We start from the raw sequence: 21,567 nt of genomic DNA on the forward strand, positions 1-21,567 counted from the left end.
CGCCCCCCTCTCCCACCCCCACGCCCTTCTGTTTCACTTTCATTTAAACTTACACTGAAAAATTAAAGGTTAAATGGATCATTTTACAGTTTCTTTTGGGAAAGAACCTACTTCTTAGCTAAGCGAGCATGTGTGTGTGTGTGTGTGTGTGTGTGTGTGTGCATGTTTGAAACAAAACACTTTATTGGAAACATGCAACTTTGGAAGGGTTGTTCATTCAGCCTGTAATCATAAAATGAAGACCAAGTACATTAATGTATTTGTTTGTATTTCTTTTGATCACAACAGATTTCTCTGTGTGAAATGTGGGCTGCTCTCCCCAGGGAGAGTGCGTCGCTACACTTCAGCACCACGCATTTTTCCTGCATGCAGTTTTATTTGTTTTTCCTATTGAAGTGGATTTTCCTACAGAATTTTGCCAGGAACAACCCTAATATGAGCGTGTGTGTGTCTGTGTGTGTCAGTGTGTTTGTCTGTGCATGAGGTGAGGAGAGAGAGACAGACTTTGTATTTCAATAAGAGGTAAACTGTGTATGACGTGTGTGAGATAGTGTATGTATTAGTTTTTCAATGCATGTGTGTGTGTGTTTGTTAGTGTGTATGCATGTGAATAAATGTTAAACTGTCCATTTGTGTTAAAAATGTCAGATTTATTTGAAATTCAATAATTTTTATTATCTGCTGTCTACATGAAATTGATCTTTTGCTTTCAGTCCTCCAAGGATTCAGTGACAGGTAAGTTTCAATTTTTAGTTTGTTTGACAACATTTATGTGCACATGTAAATACATGCGTGCACACACACACACACACACACAAGCACATGTGCTCACACACACACACACACACACACACACACACACACACACACACACACTAATAGTAATACTATGTACACATACATGTTCAGACAGACACACTTGAATAAACACAGTATACATGCATGCACGCGCACGCGCGCGCATGCGCACACACACACACATGCACACACATGCACACTAACAAATATTTTCACGCATATATATACATATGGCAGGAATGCAGGAAATCCTCATACATTTATATCCACGGTCAAAGACAACATTTGTGTATGTGGATATTATCGTTTACTTATCTGTTTTTATCACCAATTTTATATGCTGCACTTGACTTGCTATTTATGTCTCCATTTGGTGTAAAATACTAGTGACGATACTTTATATCCAGCATGCCCCAACAAAGGTCAAATGATAAGTATTCTTGATTCTTCTTAATCACAAATGTACATTTTGAGTACAATTTTTTTTCTTAAACTGGCCTGAAAAGTTACATCTTTTCCTGAAATTCCTTAAATACCCACTCAACCATTCAGTAATATGTATCTATCTGTCCTAATTTTTTTAAAATTTTTTTATCTATTTATCTGCCTATCCTATCTGTCTAATCTATCTATCTATCTGTCCATATATATATATATATATATATATATATATATATATATATATATACATACATACGAGGGTCATTCAATAAATAAGGTGAATTTTTCGGTATAAAGACTTCTAATACAGATAGAAGCTTACTTTTTTTCTTCTTTTTTTTCAACATAGTCTCCCAGCACTGTCACACACTTTTCCCATCTCTGCACAAGCTTCCGTATTCCCTCAGCATAAAAATCTTTGGACTGATGTCTCAGCCAGTCGCTCACAACACTTTTGACTTCATCGTCACTTTCAAACTTCGTGCCTCTCATGAACGCTTTCAAGGGACCAAACAGGTGAAAGTCTGAAGGGGCAAGGTCTGTGCTGTAAGGGGGATGAGGGAGCAGTTCCCAGCCCAGCTTGTTGATGGTCTGCACCGTTCGGGCTGCTGTGTGAGGCCTTGCATCTTTGGCACCCACCGGCAGCTGACCTTCGAGTAGCCAAGGTCATCATGGACAATTTTGTGTGCTGTCCCAACAGATAAGCTCAAAGTCCTTGCAATGTCATCCACTGTCACCCTTCTGTCAGACTGAATGAGGTCATTGACGGATTCGATCACCTCAGGAGACCTCACTTCTGTAGGCCTTCCAGGCCTGTCTTCATCCTCAACACTGCTCCGTCCTTCTTTAAACAATTTAGCCCACTTGTAGACATTTTTTCGGCTGAAACATGTGGCACCATACACAGTTGACATTCTCCTATGAATTTCAACTGGTTTGCACCCTTCAGCAACCAAAAACTTGATAACTGACCGCTGTTCAATCCTGGAGCATGCTTCTTGGTCGGCCATCTTTGTTAATCGCCAAAACTCTCAAAGTTTTTTTAATCTGCAAAAGAAATTAAATCCATTTGAAAAAGAAGTAAAAAAAAAAAAAAAAAAAAAAAAAAAAGTAAGCTTCTATCTGTATTAGAAGTCCTTATACCGAAAAATTCACCTTATTTATTGAATGACCCTCGTATATATATATATATATATATATATATATATATTCAAAAATGAAAACCAAAGACAAACATAGATTATTTTGCAGTCTATATATTTATGCTATATCATAGTTTAACCCATTGACTGATGCTGAAGAGCATGCTTGTCAGTGAAAGCTGTCACCTCACTGAGATACTACAGAGCTTACAGGTTTGGATGTCAGTGAAGGGCTGTCACCTCACTGACATACTACACAGCTTACAGGTTAAGATGTCAGTGAAGGGCTGTTACCTCACTGAGATAAGACAGAGCTTATAGGTCAGAATGTCAGTGAAGGGCTGTCACCTCACTGAGATACTACAGAGCTTACAGGTCAGAATGTCAGTGAAGGGCTGTCACCTCACTGAGATACTACAGAGCTTACAGGCCAGGATGTCAATGAAGGGCTGTCACCCCACTGAGATAAGACAGAGCTTACAGGTCAGGATGTTAGTGAAGGGCTGCCACCCCACTGAAGTAAGACAGAGCTTACAGGTCAGGATGTCAGTCGTCACTCTGTATCTGTACTTCTTCCTCATGAGACTGCATTACTTTTGTTCAGCAAAATCAATGACACTGTTGATAAATCCACAAAAAGTAACTGCACTTCAAAATTATCCCAAACTGGTCTTGTTGCACCAAGCTCAACAGTCAAGGAGTTTAATAGTTTGAACTGCTCGAACTGAATTGATTTTTTTCTTACATGATTATTAAGATTTTTTTAACTTATTTAATTTTGTTTTGCCTCATCTGTGAGAACAGAGGCCTTTGAGCTGTTTGATGCAGACAACGATGGGAAGATCTTGGCGTCAGAGGTGGGAACAGCCATCAGGTCTCTGGGCCATGTGGTGACTGATGCTGAACTGCGGAAACTGTTTGGCAAAGCTGGCATTGATCGTGAGTACTTGACTTCTTCACTGGTTTTTGATCGTGAGCACTTGACTTCTTCACTGGTTTGTCATTGTTGTGTACATGAGCTGTGGTGTGAACATTGTAATAATGGTAACAACAACAATAACAATGATGATTATGATGATGGTAATGATGATGATGCTGATAATAATAATGATGATGGTGGTGGTTATGATGATGCTATAATATTCATCATCATCACCACCACCATCATCATCACAATAAGAATAATTATAATACTGTTAGAAATGATACTATTATTTAAAGAAAATATGATAACAATAACAATAATAATAATGAGGATGATAATGATAATAATAATGATAGTAATAGTAGTAGTAGTAATAGTAGTAGTAGTAGTAATGATAATAATAACGATAATGAAAGAAATGCAAAAATAGTGTTTAATTACACATACTTAACCATGACCCAAATGCAAAAATAGTGATGCTGATGGTGGTACTGATGATCTGTGCTTAATATTTGAATAGTTCTATGTATGCAGAATGAGGGGACTAGGATTGAGCCTTCCTATGCCAAGCCCCAGACACAATAGATATGAATTCACTGTCTTGATAGTCATAAAAGGCTGTAGGACCTTTAACCTTATCCTTGCCCTAAACTCAGTGAATATGATTTAACTGTCCTGAGTGCTGTAAAAGACTGTGAGACCTTTAACTGCAGTCCATGAAGCAGAATTGCAAGACTAAGTCACTGCTGCAGGGGGGATAACCTGAACACCTCCCACAGTTTTGCCTGCCCCTGCTTTGCTTAGTCAGTCATTTACTGTGTGTCCATGTTGGAAAACACTTGCCAAATTGTAAAATAAACACTGCTGAAGACGAGTCATTTCTCTTTCAGTGTGAAGCATATGAAACCATTCAACTAAAGTGCAACCTATTTCAATGGTGTTTTGTCAGAAGACAAAACTTGGTTGATATATTGACAGTCGAAAATGAAGAGGTTATCAGATCCTTGGCCAAGTGCATTGCTGAAGCTATTACAGATAGAATACTTTTGATTCCAGTGTACTATGGTTCTCACAGATTAACTACCGGTACATTATTTTCAAACTGTGCTTGATGGTCTGCACTGAACAGTAATGACAACAATAACTATAATAAGATCTAGCCTAGTTTGTAAGTGTATGAATGAAGATTCATACGCTTAGTGACTACTGTCTGAAAGTGTAAAATAGTGTTTGTATTATTGTGCGTTTGTGTTTATTCATTTTAGGCATGACAGTAAATGAAAAATGACTGCTGAGTCTATGAAAACAGCAGACAGAGAAAGCTTCTTCTTCTTCTTTTTTTTTTTTTTTAATAAAAAAAAACTGTTGCTGTAAAATAACTCACTTTTTATAAGAGGTGTCTGATATCAAACATGAGTAATATTTTACAACCAACAGTTTTTATAAACTTTCTCCATTTGTATTATTCATTTTACTTTGACAGTTACAATTGCAAGTGCACACCCCCATATCACCAGGAAGAAAAAAGGAAGAAGTCGTCACTTAGGCATTTCAGCCAGAGACGTTGAAAAGTGTCAGGGTTTGAGGCCCTCGTTTCAGCATGGTGTTTTGTCCTTGGGAAAGGCAGTTTATTCTGATTTTCCACTTGTGAAAACACACACGCATGCACACAGTGTGTCAGTGTCAGTGTCCTTTATGCGTGTCCCCAGCGCGGGGCAAGGTGGACCTGGGCAAGTTCCGACAGCTGGTGCAGCCCCTGCAGGGTATCAACTACACAAAGCAGCTGGAGGAGGCGTTCAACACCATCGACAAGGAGGGAAGTGGATTCATTATGGCCACGGAGCTCAGACACCTCCTCACACACATGGGAGACCGCATCTCCGATGAGGAGTTCAACGCTCTCCTGGAGGAGCTGGAGGTGGACAGCAACGGGCGAGTGCGGCGTAAAGGTGTGTGGGGGTGTGTGGAGGGGTGTGGGGTGGGAAGTGGGTGGGGGTGGTGCTAGTGGGGAGAGTTGCAGGAGAAGGTTGTGTGTGGATATGGGAGGGGTTGTGTGTGTGTTGGTAAGGGTGTGAGAATGTGTGTGGGGGAGGGCGTGGGGGGGCAGATATTAGTGTGAGTGGTTGCATGTGTGTGAGTGAGTGATTTAGATAGGGAGTGAATATATGTGTGTGAGTGAGTGACTGTGTGTGTGACTGTGTGTGTGAGCGTATGTGTGTGACTGTGTGTGTGAGTGAGAGTGTGTGTATGAGCGTGTTTGTGTGTTCACGAGTGCAAAATCAGATTAAAGTGCCTTTCGCAAGGACAAAACACCATGCTTAAACGAGGGCCTCAAAACCCTGATCACTGGTGATCGCTGGTTTGGAAATTCAATGCCTAACCAATTCTGCCACAGTGTCTCAAGTATTGTAATAGTGTTTTCTCACAGCTAATGGTTTTTTTCTCTTTGTTTCAGAATTTGTCCAGCTGTTGTCAAGATGAAGAACGGAACAAGGAACAAGTGAACAAAATTATTCCAAACTTAACATAGAAAGGGGTTAGTGTACTTGACAAAGTGGATGAAAAGTGGTTACTATGAATATTTAAAATAACTTTTTCAAGAAGAAGCATTTATGGTGTATACCAGCACTTACAGTGGAAAGAAAGCACAAAAGAAAACAAAAACATTGCTATGGATACAGACTTTAATTTGCATTCATTCTGTTTTTGTGTGTGCATGATTTTATTGATATATTTTTGATATGCATCTGGTCTCTAACACATATCAGTACCTTTTGTATGCACATTCTATACATATCAATCAGTGAGCTATGCATGGGTTGACAGTGATTGTTGCTGGTTTTATGGAGGTTTGGTGATGAAAAGGATTATTGCTTAATGTTGGGATTTCACTTTTCATTCATCTTACTTTCTGTTTGCTTGTCTCTATGATTTCTTTACATATTCATGTAATGAAAAGATTCAAGCAGATTCATAGGAGACAAGGTTGGGAGTGAGTGTGTGTGTGCTTGTGTGCGTATATGTGTGTGTATGCACCCGTGCACATGTGCGTGCCTGTGTGTGTGTGTGTGTGTGTGTGTGTGTGTTGCTTCATTAGTTTATCTTAATGATTTACAGGTTTAAGCTTTCCCCTGAGAAGTTGCTTTACATGGTGATTTCTTTACCATCTGTTACATTTCATCCAGAAAGGTAGAATTAATGTAAAACATTTCCCCAGTCACATACATGCCTACACATATTTTTGTATTTTGTCTTTCTTTGGAGGTAACTCATAGTTTCATTTAATGCACAGAGTTGCTTTTGAACTCACAGTTTCATTATGTGCAAAGAGTTTGATGGTTGGTTGGTTGGTTTGTTTTTGTTTGCTTTTATTGTGTGTGTGTGTGTGTGTGTGTGTGTGTGTGTGTGTGTGTGTTTGGTTGTGTTTTTTTCTTCCTCTTTTCCATTGAAGAAAAAAATGTTTTTGTTTGGTTCTGTAGACATACTGATTTTTACTTTCCAGAAAAAAACAACTCAAAAACCCCTCTCTCTTCACAAATTTTCTTTCAGCATTTGCTTCTTGTTTTAGAAGTAAGCATTATATTGATTTCTTTGCAACCTGTCTTAAGCTGACAAAATTTAACTCAGCATATGAAAGAGGAAAACTGCTGATAAGACAGCTCATTGTAGTATGTTTTTGTTAGGTTATGATGAAATAATTGGTATAATTCATGTTTAGAATCGATTATCTGAATCTGTTCATTGAAGTTGTGACTTTTGTGTAAAATACAGATTTTGTCAAGATGGTTGTGGGATTTTTTTTGTTTCTTTTTATGTGATTTTTTGGGGGGGGTTGTTGTGTGTTTGTTTTTAGGGGTGTATGGTTCCCAGTTGAAGTGAACATTGTTGAATGTGAAATTGCTTCCAGTGATTAACCAGTTGATGTTGCTTGACAATGTGTGGTGTGTGATATTTTCTCTGATGAGCATGTCTGGATTCATTTATGAGCATGCACTCACCTGCACAAACACACACATGCACAAGCATTCACACACATGCATTCACACATATATGCACACATGCATACACACACGCATATACACACATGCTTATACACACACACGAGCGTGCATGTGTACATACATTCAAACACATACATGGACTACACACACACACACACACAAGTGAAAATGTGGAAACATGTGCAAATGTAAACACATTTGAATTCACATCTGCTCAGAGACACATTGCTAAACTCATAAATGAGCACACACAGTGATCTGAACACACACATGCTTACACAGACACGCACACATACACTTGTCCTCACTACAGATTCAAGCACAATGTGCTTATGCAAAGACATTTGTATGAACACTCACTCTCTGTGTGGGACAATTGCATACAAAGAGACTAATTAAACTGATCAACATACACACACACACACACTCACACACACACACACCAGAATTTAAGCACAGCCTACCAGCTTTGTCTCTTGAGCTGATCTCTTGTCTCCCTGTGTGCAATGAATCAGCTGCATTTGCATTCAATATAAACAACAGTAACAACTATTGGTGGGATGGCGACATCATGTACAGTGAATCATGTCATGTACAGCTGGTAGGTTAAAACATAATAATGTTCAGGGTTTTTTTTCTCTGGTTTCTCATGTGAAAATGAGTATGCTCCCAGCAGTTGCCACATCTTGCTCACATAAAATGATGTCGCATGAAAATCCAAAGACTGAACTGAATCCAATCAATCATTCATGTTAGCTTAGCTGTCTGTCTCTGATACACACATAGGTATACAAGCGCGCGCACACACTCACACAGTCACACACACAGTACACACTGCTGCACGCACATATGAGCATATACACTCTTTAAAACACACACCCACAACTCTGTCTCTTGCATACACGCCCACCTGTACACCAGTGCGCACGTGCAGGTGAACAGACAAGCTATGCCAAAGAGGCAGATAGAGCTCGATCAGGGGTGGGATGCATGAGTGATCTTAGCAGCTGCGCTAAGTTTGCTTAGAGTACAGAATGATCCTAAGTCCACGCTAAATCCACAGACTTAGGACATATGTTAACTAGAACCTATACGCAAACTAGCGCAGCGAATATAGCATATGCAACCCAGCTGGCCCTGAATACTTTACTGATTTTGTTTTTGTTTCTTCTTGTTGATTTTGTTTAACGGGCGAACGGATAAATTATCATGAAAGTCGACGTCCAGCAAAACCCAGGGGACAACACCTGGCATTGTTATGTGAAGTGAGGAAGGTACGGCCTTCAAGGACCTGCTGCCAGGGCATGCAATAATCTCAACAACAATGCATAGCATCAGTCAGCCACGCATACCAGCGCTGAATAAACTCCGTCAAAACCAATCGATACACACGGCAGCGCAGAGGTCGTCTGTCGTGCCACATGCAGCCAACTTCGATCCGATCTTTAGACAAACGCAGCCGTACATTTTGACTCGGTGCACTTCGCCTGCCCTCACCAATCGAGAGACATATGGTTCCTCGGGAGAAGGTCGACGTTTTTGTCGTGGACATGCTGACGTCACACGTGTGCGCACGTGCGGCATAATATATGCGATCATTGTCGCCCCCTGTGGCACTGGCAGCAGACGATCGATTGGCACTGTGACGTCAACGCGGCCGCCATTTCAACATCTCTGCCGCTGCCAGAAGGATCGCCACCACAGCTGTGACGGAGATAACCAGATCCCAACAACGCAGTCCTCTTTTAAGAACTGAAATCCTTCTGGTCGTGAGTATGAGACAGAGGGATTTTGGGAAACGTTTTCTGCTCTGTTCTGACCAAAAAAAAGAAAGAAAAGTAGTGTTTGGAATTACCATTGTTGAGAATTTCGATTTTTCACATTCTGCAAACAGTGCACTTTTTCCTTTTTTTTTTCTTTTTCTTTATTTACTGACAGCATTCCGTAGTGTAACGTTCATTATAAATTGTAGACAGACAGTGCGTTGATTGACAAAGATTGATGTAGGTTGTTATATTCAGGTATGTAAGTAGAATTTTTCAGTGTTGAAAAAATATTCCTTTTAAATGTACTGAGAAAAAACAACAACACACAATTACTTTGTTCTATGGACATTTATTGGAACATCAAAAATACCATGGCCTAATAATTGCTGGAAAATGAGAAGACCCTTAAAAAAAATTTTTTTTTTAAAGAAAGAAAAAAGATCTTAACTGAACACAATATTTTTGTTGTTGTTGTAAATGACATATCTGAAATTTTGATTCCAGTATGGTGAATATTACTAATGCACACCTTTTGAAAACTTTATGATTGGAATTAACAGTAACAGTTGATATTCATTTAAAGTACACCCTTTCTTGTAAAAATCCTCCCATCCCATAATAAGGCTTATAAACCCAAAAGCAGAAAAAACACCTTTCATTTATATGATTATCACTTTTTAGCGGCATATTGAATACAAGGTCCATCAGAAAAAAAAACCGCCTTTCATTTATATGATCATCAGTTTTTAGCAGCATATTGAATACCAGGTCCATTGTGCAATTTGCCTGTTGATATTTTTTTTATGTGTTTTCTTTGTCTGTTCAGTATCTGTAAATCTCTCCTTTTCATCATCATCTTCTTCTTGTTTGTTAAACATGCCTACTTATTGGACTTTACTAAGTTACACCGGAGATTAGAAAAGAGAGATAAACCACTCGCGGCAGGCCCCTTCTTACTGTCTATAACAGTGCTGAAGCCGTTTTGGGGCACACACACAGTGCGGAAGGGTGGGGGTAAATCACCCTCTCCTTCCCCACCTGAAGGAAACTGGTCGGTTCTGACGGTTCAGCTGCAGTAAAGCGAAAGTTAAGTTATGCCTGGAATTTCCCACGTGTAGTAAGATTCGCTGTATACAATGAAAACCGATTCATTTTTGCTTGGTTTTTAGCACGTTTGCATCTGCTTGAATGTAGATAATATAAAAAGAAAATAAAGCAGCTCCCCCCACCACCAACTCCCCCCCGCCCCCCCCTCTGTCTCTGTCTCTCTCTCGGGAGTTTTACATGGCTGTTAAAAGCATCTACGATTCTGTACTTGTATGTGTTCATGACAAAGGTATTTATTCAGACTTTTTTCAGTGTCCAAGAGGGGTTAAACAAGGTTGTATGCTAAGCTCACAGCTGATTTCCTTTTTCATCGGTGAATTGGCAGTGGAGTTATCAAAGAAGGGAGACATGGAATACAAATGATACCTGGCGCAACAGATTTGCTCTTATGATGCTATTTGCTGATGATGTTGTTCTCTTGTCTGACACACCCATAGGGTTACAAAATCAATTAAATGCCCTTAAGCAAGAAACAGACTACAACAAACAGTGAATCTTGATAAGACCAATATTATAGTTTTCTGCAATGGAGGTCATCTTTCGACTCGTGAAAAATGGTGCTGTGGTGATAGGGAAATAAAAGTAACCAATACATATAAATATTTAGGAATGTTATTCACAACAAAATTGAGTTTGACATCTGCGTGGGATGAAGCAAACAGAAAAGGGAAAAAAGGTGTAATCCAAATTATAAAATCACTCAGGAGACTGCGTTCGACTGACGCTTTCCTTTAGTTTGGGCGGGGCAAAGGCAGCTCATGAATAATGAATGCGTGTCACGGCGCAGGCTGCCTGGCTTCAGCAATTTCTGCAAGTGGTTTATCTCTCTTTTCTAATCTCCGGTTACACTTACAGATCTGTTCTCTCAGTCATAAAAAATGAAATGATAAATCGAGGAAAGGATGGACAGATTTAGATGTACTGATGTGATTACTGGCTTGAAAGCCTTTTGTTCTTATTGTTTATCACTAACACACGGACAAGCATGAGTACACACACACACAAACACACACACACACAAACACATACACACACACACACACACACACACACACACACACACACACACACACACACACACACACACTCACTCACTCACTCTGACCATTCCTCTTCCCCCCAACTTGACCGTGAGTGGTTGTCTGGACCCTAGTCATCTGTATGGATGATGAATCAAGGTCTCATGTGCAACTATAAAAAGGGTTGTCCCTAGCATAATTCTGAAGCGCATAACTAAACCCTGACTGAATGACATAGAAAACAAATCATGAGCACCTAAAACAGCTATCAGTTGGCTCTACCCAAGGAGGCAGTCTTTTGTGAAAATAAATCTGTATTTGAAAAGCGGTTAGACTTTGGTCTCTGACCAAAGATAGATGCTATATAAGTATCAGTAATGATGTGTGTGCGTGTGTGTGTGTGTGTGTGTGTGTGTGTGTGTTCTTGTGTGCTTTGTGTTACTGCTATTAATAATAATGATAATTATTATTACTATTATTATCATCATTTTATTATTATTGTTATTAAGTCAGCATTCCTGTGGTATGTGTGCTGCAGAGCATGTTGCGGGTGGCCGTGGTAGTGCTGATGGCTCTGTGCCTTGTGTCGGCGCGGGTGCCATATGGCGCAGTGGACCCTCTGGAAAACCTCTACCTCCAACGACTCTACCAGATGTCCAACCTCCAGAACGACCCATACCTGCCCCTCCTCCCCATTGATGACATTGACGGCCGCAGTGATGAGGGCATGGATGAAGCAAGAGCGTTCTGGGGCGAGGATGACAATGATGAAGAAGATGTTAGCGATTCCATGTACTCCCCGCTTTTCACAGGAGCACAGGCACGAGATGAGGAGCATTTGGAGCACAGCGCTCTGCAAGGCCTACATCAGGTGTCAGGTAAAGTGGGGGTGACATGTAGGGGGTGGGGGTGGGGGGTATATGTCACACTTCGTCAAATCTCTGCCCTAAGTTCTTTAAAGTCTGGCCTGAATACCTACCTCTTAACAAAATAGTTGTCCTCTCCTCACTGTCTCTGTTTCCTGTCAAAGGTTTCTCTGGCTTCCTGTTTACATATGTTTTAAAGTTTTGTCTTTCATTCATCTGTATCAGAGTTAAGCATTTGTGAATGACTGGTCTGAAAGCATTTTGATTTGTCACCGCACAAAATAATGAAGAAAATAAATACCTTTATTATTATCATTATCATGCTTAGGGGTGAGGCGTATGAAAGTTTGGGATATTGAAGAGTTGGGTGGTTGATATAAGAGATTGCCTGCAGTCTGTTTAAATGGTTATTGAATGAAGCATTTTCAGGGTGGTAGAGGGGGGCAGGGAAGGAAGCGTTTGAAAAAACATGTTGTTTCAGATATAGATCTGTTAAGCATGCAGTGACAATCACGTTCTTTGTTGTTTTTACTGAAGTTACAGCCTGGATGACGGTAAAGACACCTGAGTATTGTAAAACAAGCTAGACAGATAATAACTTAGACAACACTGAAACATGCAAAGTACTCAGAGTGAAAGGAAATATGGACATATGTTTGTTCCCTTTCAAATCCATAGTCAATCTCAAGATTTTGTCCGGAAAAAGTTTTACTGGGAGGATTGTTACACAGTTTGTTTTTTGCTGAGTATTTTTGCCTTTTTTTGAAAAGCATAGATTTTGTTAGCTAGTGAGGGGATTTTTTAGACAAGGAATTAATCCTGTCCAACACAGTATTTTCGGTGGGAGAGTGTGACGGTCTGTGACATCCCCATCAGTTTCACCTCAGTAGAGGAAGTGGTAGAATATGTGCAGAGTGGGGGCCCCTTTAGAGGTATACTTTCTGTCAGCTCGTTGACTAGAGATGTGTGCAGAGTGGGGGGCCCTGTAGAGGTATTCTTTCTGTCAGCTCGTTGACTAGAATATGATACAAAGGCAGGAAAATAAATGCATAGAGGATTGGGCCCGACCTTACTACCAAACAGAATGGATATGAATTCACTGCCCTTATGGCCATAAAAGGCAATGGAACCACAAACCTAACCTTTTATAAAGGATAGCAAATACCTGTTACTTATTGCACTTGTGAGCCTATTAATTAAGGATGGCAAATAGCTGTTACTTATTGCACTTGTTAGCCATGGTAAGTATGTGAGATGAAATGTAATTTACTGAGGGAAAATGTCCTTTTCCTCACTTCAACATGGATTGAATTGATATGACACAGGTGGCACACTAGAGGGTCAGCCCCCCCAGAAGCAGATCAAGACGGATAAGCCACTGCCAGCCTACTGCAACCCCCCCAATCCTTGCCCCCTGGGCAAAACCGGTCAGTCAGTCATTCACTCTTCTGTCATGCTTTTTTCATTTCATGAAATTATGTAATAGTTGTTTTTAAAGAGATGCACTGTTTTGAGAAGCATGTAGTTTTGTAAAGAAAAAAGATCAGTTATGAAATTTATGAACTGAATATGTTCTAGTTTGTGAAAGAAAAGAAAGAGCCAGAATGAGTGATCAAGTTGCCTGGGCACATTTTTGATTTATTGATTGATATGGATACTTATATAGCGCCTATCCTCGGTCAGAGACCAAGCTCAAAGCGCTTTACAAACATGGAGTCATTTACACAGCAGGCTGCCTACCTGGGTAGAGCCGACTGACGGCTGCCATTGGGCGCTCATCATTCGTTTCCTGTGTCATTCAGTCAGATTTCAGGCACACACACATACACACTCAGACAAATATGTAACATGTAATATTTTACACGTATGACCGTTTTGTTTATTTACCCCACCATGTTGGCAGCCAAACTCTATTTTCGGGGGGTGTACATGCTGGGTATGTTCTTGTTTCCATAACCCACCAAACGCTGACATCGATTACAGGATCTTTAATGTGCGTATTTGATCTTCTGTGTGCGTATACACACAAAGGACGTTCAGGCACTGACAGGTCTGCACATATGTTGACCTGAGAGATTGGAAAAATCTCCACCCTTTACCCACCAGGCGCCACCAAGATTCGAACCCAGGACCCTCAGATTGAAAGTCCAACGCTTTAGCCACTCGGCTGTTATGCCTCAGTCAGCATTTTGTAATGTTATCCTTCCACTGTTGCTTGCTAAGGGCACAGGTATCAAGAATTCAGGAATATTTAAAGATTACAACAAAAGGATGCAAGCTATGAAGTAAGCTGCTGCTTGGCCCAGATAGCCAGCATGCACACTCTGACCATGATTCTGAGAGAACTGATTGATCAGCATTGCACCTGAATGTTTCCACTCCTTTAGGAAGGTGGCAGAATGGTTAAGATGCTCAGCTGCCAATACAGAGAGTCAGTGAGGATATGGGTTCGAATCCTGCTCTCACCCTGTCTCCCAAGTTTGACTGGAAAATCAAACTGAGCGTCTAGTCATTTGGATGAGACAGTAGACCAAGGTTCTGTGTTCAGTATGCACTTTGCACACTGAAAAAGAACCCGTGGCAATGAGTGTGTTGTCCTTTGGCAAAATTCTATAGTAGAAATCCACTCTGATAGGTACACAAATATATATGCATGCACTCAAGGCCTGACTGGGTTATGCTGCTGGTCAGGCATCTGCCTTGCAGATGTGGTGTAGTGTATATGGATTAGTCCAAACACTGTGACACTTCCTTGAGAAACTGAAACTTCCACTCTTCCTTTCAGCGGCAGACAACTGCGTGGAGAATTTTGAGAACAGCATGGAGAACAACAAGCGTTTGCTGGAAGCCCAGGACTGTCCCTGCGACACAGAACACATGTTCTCCTGTCCTGCTGGCCAGCAGACTGTCACCTCCAAGGGATCCGGTGGTCAGGCTGCACTCAACAAAGTCATGAGCGAACTTGCTCAGCTTCATACCGCCCAAGATTTGTCCCTGGTGAGTTTCTAGGGAGGTAAAAGTAGGCAACCTTGGGCTTTCAAGAAGGAATAAACAAACAACCCCCCTGGCCCCACCAAAACAGCTTGGGTGTTCAAGGAAGAAGAATATAGACAGCCTTGGACTTGCATGGAAGAAAAAGTTAACAGCCTTGAGCTTGAAAGGAAGGAAATTATAGACGGCCTTCAACCTGACTGTACCTGATCAGGGTGTTACAAAACTGAAAACATCTTGCAGGACAGGCAGTGTATTACAGCTGTGGGACATGATTAACAAATAATAAAGAGTGGTAACTCTCTCCACTCACAAGGTACACAACTTCAAGTCAGTGCTGATTATGCTGGCGATTCAGCTAGCACACAGGTAAATAAAAGGTATGTTGGAACAAACCCAGACACTTCCTCATGAATTTCCAGTGTGAGGATTGACTGTGATGCAGGGTCAGAAATGTGGGACTGGTTTGTCATCTGTAGAGAATAGTCTGTGCAGAGTTGTAGACCCTTCTCTAGCCCCTTAGTGACAGCATTTGCAGCACGTGACCTTGTCACGTGGTGTGTGTGCAGGACAACAACCCCTATCTGGCATCTGGCATCAAGCGGGAAAAGCTGGTGGCCAAGAAGTCCCCCTCATATTCAGACGGACTGGTTCGTCATAAGAGGGTAAGTCACTTACCCATTTACCCCATGTTGTCCCCAATGGCACACTGTAAGAGGGTAAGACACAGTCATCAGACTTGAGCAAGAGTAGAGCTTATTTCAGTTTGGTTGCACGCTCTCAGACATTGCACAGCATTCCATCATTCTGCTTTGCATTTTTATGTCTGCTTCCTGTCATTGGTGATCCTCAAAGTATAGGAAAGAATATATATATATATATATATATATTGCGCATCTGCATCTTGTATTTCATGCCCCTTTTTACTTTATTTTATTTTATTTATTTTTATTTTTTTTTTAATTTATTTTCATTTATTTTATTTATTTATTAAAAAAAAATTTTTGTAAAAATTTATTTAGTTATTTTAATTTTTATTAAATTAAAAATTTTTTTTTTTTTTTTTTTTCTCAAGGCCTAAGCGTGCTGGTCAGACATTTGCTTGGCAGATGTGGTGTAGCGTATATGGATTTGTCCGAACGCAGTGACGCCTCCTTGAGCTACTGATACTGATACTGCCCCTAAGATTCATTCCTTCTGTGACTGCATTAGAGTTCATATTAAAGTGAAGGATAAAGGTCCCATAGCTTTTTATGGCCACTGGGGCGGTGACTTTGTGTCCACAGTGTTTAGGGCTCAGCATAGAAAGGTGGGGCCCACCTTTTATCTTCCCCAACTATCCATTCACGCCTGGGTGGAGTGAGGAAATTTGGAGTAAAATTCCTTTCCCAAGGACACAATACCATACCAAAAGAGGGTCCTTGATTCAACCCTGATCACTGTTGAACACTGGATCAGATGGCTAGTGCTTAACCAATTCTGCTACTGTGCCTCTCTTATCAGACAAGAAGTGTATGATATAAAAGTGGCGGATCAACTGGGAAGCTTACAGGGTATTTCAGAACAGTGACAGAGCATTTACCTGAATCCTATTCCTCTTTGTGCCAGTTAATTTTACAAATGTCACACAAAGCCACATTGTACTGGTAAATGAAAAAAGTGTGAATTTTTATTAATGTGATAAAAATAGAATTTCCAGTTAACACAATCTGTAAAGAAAAACCGAAGGTTTGAAACACTGGACACTTTTTATCAAAGGCTTCTGTTACAGCTATAGTTGTTGTTTAAAAAAAAAAATCTTTATTAAAACAAATTTCTTCATTTGTAAGTTTTATAGACTCAGCAGTCACCTTGTATCATTATACTGATACATTCAGTAGTACTTGTTGCAGCACTTGCACTGGTGGTGGTGGTGGCAGTAGTAATAGTAGAAGTAGTAGCATAGTCATGGCAAAAGTCATAGTAGCAATAGTAGTGTTTAGTGGAACGACTGTTACGTGGATTTCACTGGTTTCTAGATAGACTGTAACTGATTTTTTGATGGACTGTAACTCACTGGCTTCTTTCTGTTTTTCTTCTCAAATTTGATTAAACCCATTGGCCTTGTAACTAACATCACATGAAATGTAAAGGTGTCATACTCAGCCACACCTGTCAAGATCATGAAGACAGATCTGTGGAGATCAAGCTAGGGATTTATGCTACCTGTATAGAGTTCATACATTTTGCCAACTGTGGCAGCAGATAGCAGGCTGCAAAAAAAATGATAGAACGCACACAATCACACACTCATGCATTCAGACACATACGTACGCACACACATGCAATCACACATTGGCAGCAGGCAGCTAGATGGTCTATAACTGATCTCTTGCACTGTAGTTGGTTTTTTAGGAACTGTAACTGGCTTTTAGGAGGAATGTAACTGGTGGGTTGTAACTGGCTTCTGTATGGGCTGTAACTGGTCTCTAGGTGGACTGTAACTGGCTTCTAGGTGGACTGTAACTGGATTCTAGATAGACTGGCTCCTATATGGACTAACTGGTTTGAGGTGGATTGTAACTGGTCTCAAGGTGGACTGTTGATGACTTTTTGGTAGACTGTAACTGGCTTCTAGGTAGACGATAACTGGCTTTAGGTGAACTGTGGTTTTAGATGGAACTAACTTCTAGGTGAACTGTAAATGGCTTCTTGGTGATCTGTAACTTGGTTCTAAATAGATTGTAACTTGCTATTATGTGGACTGTTACTGGCTTCTAGATGGACTTAACTAGGTAGACCAGCTTTTTTGTGCAAGCTGTTTTTAGTTTCATCATGCATTATTGGTTTTGCTTTCACAGACATTTTATCTGTCAAATTTTGTTAAGTTTGCACATGTGTTGTTTATTTAGGGGTGGAATGAATACCATAGGATAAGCACCTAGTTACTTTGTCATTGGGCAGTGAGTTCAGTATTATGTGACTCTTGTTACTGAAAGAAAAAAAATCATTTGTCACATAGATCAAAATGTTTTGTTTGCATCATAATTTCTCTGATCATGTGAACTGTAAAAATGCCAATCTTTAGATTAAGTCTCCATATGTATAAAAGTTTCAGGTAAATTGATCTCTGTGGACAAACAAGTTAGGAACAGGTTTATCGCTTTTAATTTTTGTTTATCAGCTTATCTTGTTAACTGATCTTTTGCACATGCAAACTAATAAGAGCAGTTTTCCAAAACAGTTTTTGATTTGTCTTATTCCTATTGGTTTCATTTTCTGATACTCTTCTTCATTGTTTCTTTCATTCTACTTATTTTTTATCTGTCTCCTTCGTTTTCTTTTGTAAGAAAAGCGCATTTGCTTGTTTAATAGAATTTACTTACAATATGAAGTATTGTGAGTAGTGATATGTTTTTTTTTTTTTGTTGTTTTTTTTAATGCAGACGTTCTTATTGATCAAACTACACAACAAAAACTGAAGCCTGAAGAAAGTGGAGGTGAAGACAACTGTAGCATTGACTTGATGATGTTTGTGTTGACAGTCTGAAGAAAAGGCAGTGCTGAACCCTTTCTTCAAAGACAAGATTCTGCATACAGCTGCCAAGAAGTCTCCGGTGTATAACTGACAAGGCCATTGAGAGATGCAGCGTCGTGACAGCAGTTCAGTGAACAGCATCATTGCTTTCCCTCTTTAGTTGTCCAACATGCTGCAATAGCCTCGTTACACACACCAGGATTTTCTTAGTTTGTATTAACACTTTTGTCACACACACAAAAAAGTTGGATCAAATTAAATGATTCTTCATCAATTAAAAAAAACACCTTTTATTCATGTGTTTCTTTTGACTGTTTTCATGTGTTATTTATTTGTTTATTTTGCATCGCATTACTGCATACTTCCAGTGGACAATATCTTGAGTTTATACATTATATGTTTACCTTAGCACATTTTAAAATATATTCTTATACATAGTCACACACATGCTTTCATAGTCACATGTCATATAATATTTTTTAGCCCAAGTGTAAATTTCAAAGTGCACATGTGCATGCACAAACATGCACTTATAAGTTATACCAGTTGTAAGTCTATTACAAGATTTTAAACTGTGAACTGAAATGACAGCAACAAGCTTGCATCAACTGATGCTTGATGCTTTGAATTCATTGTTGGTGTCAGTTATTGCTGCAACACAGGCTTGGTTGAAATAAAGTACTCTCTGACTACAACCATTTGAATTTCTGTTTGATGACAATCATTTAATTTTATGTTTAATCAGTTATCCAAGATTCTAATAAGTTTTAATACTTGGACAGTGGATTATTACTACACTGTGACCTATTGTATTGATCCCAGTCTGTGTTACTTAATACAGTTATTTTATTTTATTTTATTTTATTTTTACTATTATGGCTACCAGAAATATTTAAAAATAGGCCTCATACATGACCACTACAATAGTTATAGACGATTGCAAAAATGTGTTGTGTCTACAAGTTTCGCCCCAAAACACTTCAATGGAAAAAAAATTATGTCAGACTGCTGTCAAAATTGATATTTCAGATAGCATGATCCCCAAAACACTTTTTTCAGACAGTGAGAAACAACCTGCAACTTAAAAAATAGAAAGAAAAGAAAATGTAGACTTATAAGTTGTAACATTTGTAAACAAACAATGAATAAAGAGAGCAAAAGGGAAGTTAAATAAAAATCTAAATAAAATATTACTCCCTGTTCTTTCTCATAAATGCAGCAAGCAGAGGTGTACTCAGTTAGACTGTTAGTTTTATTTGACTCTTTTAAATAAAGCAAATGCCTTCTTTTAAATGTTACAAAAAAGAGGAATATGATTTATGATGTCAGTGTGAAAAAGATGCAAAATGAGATGTGACATGAAATATTTTTCTACAAAGGCAGTTACAAAGACAAAAATAATGCTAACTCCTGTGACGTTTGATGACTGATGTAAACACCATCACTGCGCCTTATAAGACACTAAAACCCATCAATTGATTATATATATAAGTATATGAAAGGAAATTTTCTATCTAAAATTATGTTTAAATAACATACTTAACCGTGACCCAACTAGTGCAGACTCCGGCAGGGGTCTGACATTCCTGTCCTGTGCAAACTACTATACGCCTATGCGGAGAAAAAGAGAGCAACTACGGCCGATAATCTCCCGGAAGTAGGTAACCTTCCCTTTGTCCCGCTAGCTAGCGCCCTCTTTTTCCGGCAGCCATCTCGACTCCTGTTCCTGTGCACCGCATACGGCTAAGTTTTTTCGTATTTCTTTCTGTCTATTTTGTTAATGAAACACAACAGGGCAAAAACAACAAGAAGACTTGAAAAAGGACACAGCATACAGTTGTCACATTGATTTTTTTCTTACTTATTTTTATTTTAAGGAATAAATGCAATATTTTCTAATCTGATACAATAAAATATTTACAACATTCCCCAATGTCAAAACTCTGTATCATGTGCAGCATCAGTGAACTGGTTATATTGAAAACCATTTTTTCTGTAGTTTTAGTTTCATTAAACAATTTTAATTACTGCAAAATCTGGTATGCCTGGCATGTTAAGTTTGGTAGTGTGGATGTTCACATTGTTAGAACTGAGCAGCACTTGCCCTGTCATCACTCTGTTAAGTAATATGTGTCTGCTACCCCCACCTCTACCAAATATCTGTACTTATCTTTTATAAACATCTCCAGGGACTGTGTATTGTAGTCTGCCCCCATGTCATTTTGATTTTATACGATGCAGTACTGTCCCCTTTGTGCACCTGGGCTGTAAGCAATGTGATTTTATTTGATTCACTCCATGGACTGCCTGTACAAACAACACAAAGATTAACTTAGAATGCAGTCTTATGTTCTGCGCCTAATGTGATGTGCACCAGAAAAGACCCAGTCATTGTACATAGATTACAGATTGTGTTCAGCTAATCCCATGTGAGTGGATATCAGTCCCTGTGAAGGAGTTGTGTCCCAGTGCCTGTACAGGAAAATGCTTGTAGTTGGTGTGTACGTCTTTGGTCCTTGTGCTGACAAGTTTGTCAGAGATGACCAGCTGTTGACCCTACCATCACCACTATCGCGCAGCCATCACTTGAGCAACATTTACCTTTAATGGTGAAATCCCTGGCCAAGTAGGACGATTTTCTTCAGCTCAGTGTTTAGCTGTTACCTTTCCTTCAATAACCCAGACAACTGTTCAAGTTGAAGGGCCCAAAAAGCAAGACGATCTCAAATGTAACATAAAACCTGTGATGTGTTGTGATATGTGTTCTATGTGCTCTTTCTTTTTCCCCTGTTTCCATGAAAAATTAAAAAAAGAATAATGAGGTGTAGAGGTTTCCTGTTGTAGTACATGGACATTGTGGATCTGTGTAACCGAGAGAGAGAGAGAGAGAGAGAGATTGAACAGAGAGAGCAAAGTAAGGATCAATAATATTATACAAAAAGCAGATTCAATAAAGGGCGGGTGGGGGAGGGGGCGTGGAGGGGAGGAGGGGGG

General features: G+C 39.6%; 2 protein-coding genes across 3 annotated transcripts in view; both read left to right on the forward strand.

Annotated features, from left to right (window-relative positions):
* Positions 1–7,235, forward strand: part of LOC143281660 (neo-calmodulin-like) — an 8,297-nt gene extending 1,062 nt beyond the window's left edge. Inside the window, exons 2-5 of the mRNA XM_076586906.1 lie at positions 714–735; positions 3,186–3,320; positions 5,016–5,255; positions 5,762–7,235. Coding sequence (XP_076443021.1) covers positions 714–735; positions 3,186–3,320; positions 5,016–5,255; positions 5,762–5,787 — 423 coding nt within the window. The 3' untranslated portion in view covers positions 5,788–7,235. The remainder of the gene's footprint in view (positions 1–713; positions 736–3,185; positions 3,321–5,015; positions 5,256–5,761) is intronic.
* A 1,566-nt stretch (positions 7,236–8,801) lies between these two features.
* Positions 8,802–21,361, forward strand: LOC143281082 (neuroendocrine protein 7B2-like). Of its 2 annotated transcripts, XM_076586017.1 has the most exons (6): positions 8,804–9,076; positions 11,738–12,077; positions 13,391–13,492; positions 14,851–15,062; positions 15,626–15,721; positions 18,581–21,358. In XM_076586017.1, exons 2-6 carry the CDS (start codon positions 11,741–11,743, stop codon positions 18,662–18,664), a joined length of 831 nt encoding a protein of 276 aa, XP_076442132.1. In that variant the 5' UTR covers positions 8,804–9,076; positions 11,738–11,740; the 3' UTR covers positions 18,665–21,358. The 2 variants fall into 2 exon arrangements, with proteins under 2 accessions (XP_076442134.1, XP_076442132.1); XM_076586019.1 differs by lacking the exon at positions 15,626–15,721 and having other exon boundaries at positions 8,802–9,076; positions 18,581–21,361.
* Positions 21,362–21,567: the final 206 nt, after the last annotated feature.

This window comes from Babylonia areolata, chromosome 4 (assembly GCF_041734735.1).
Source record: "Babylonia areolata isolate BAREFJ2019XMU chromosome 4, ASM4173473v1, whole genome shotgun sequence".
Lineage (NCBI taxonomy): Eukaryota > Metazoa > Mollusca > Gastropoda > Neogastropoda > Buccinidae > Babylonia > Babylonia areolata.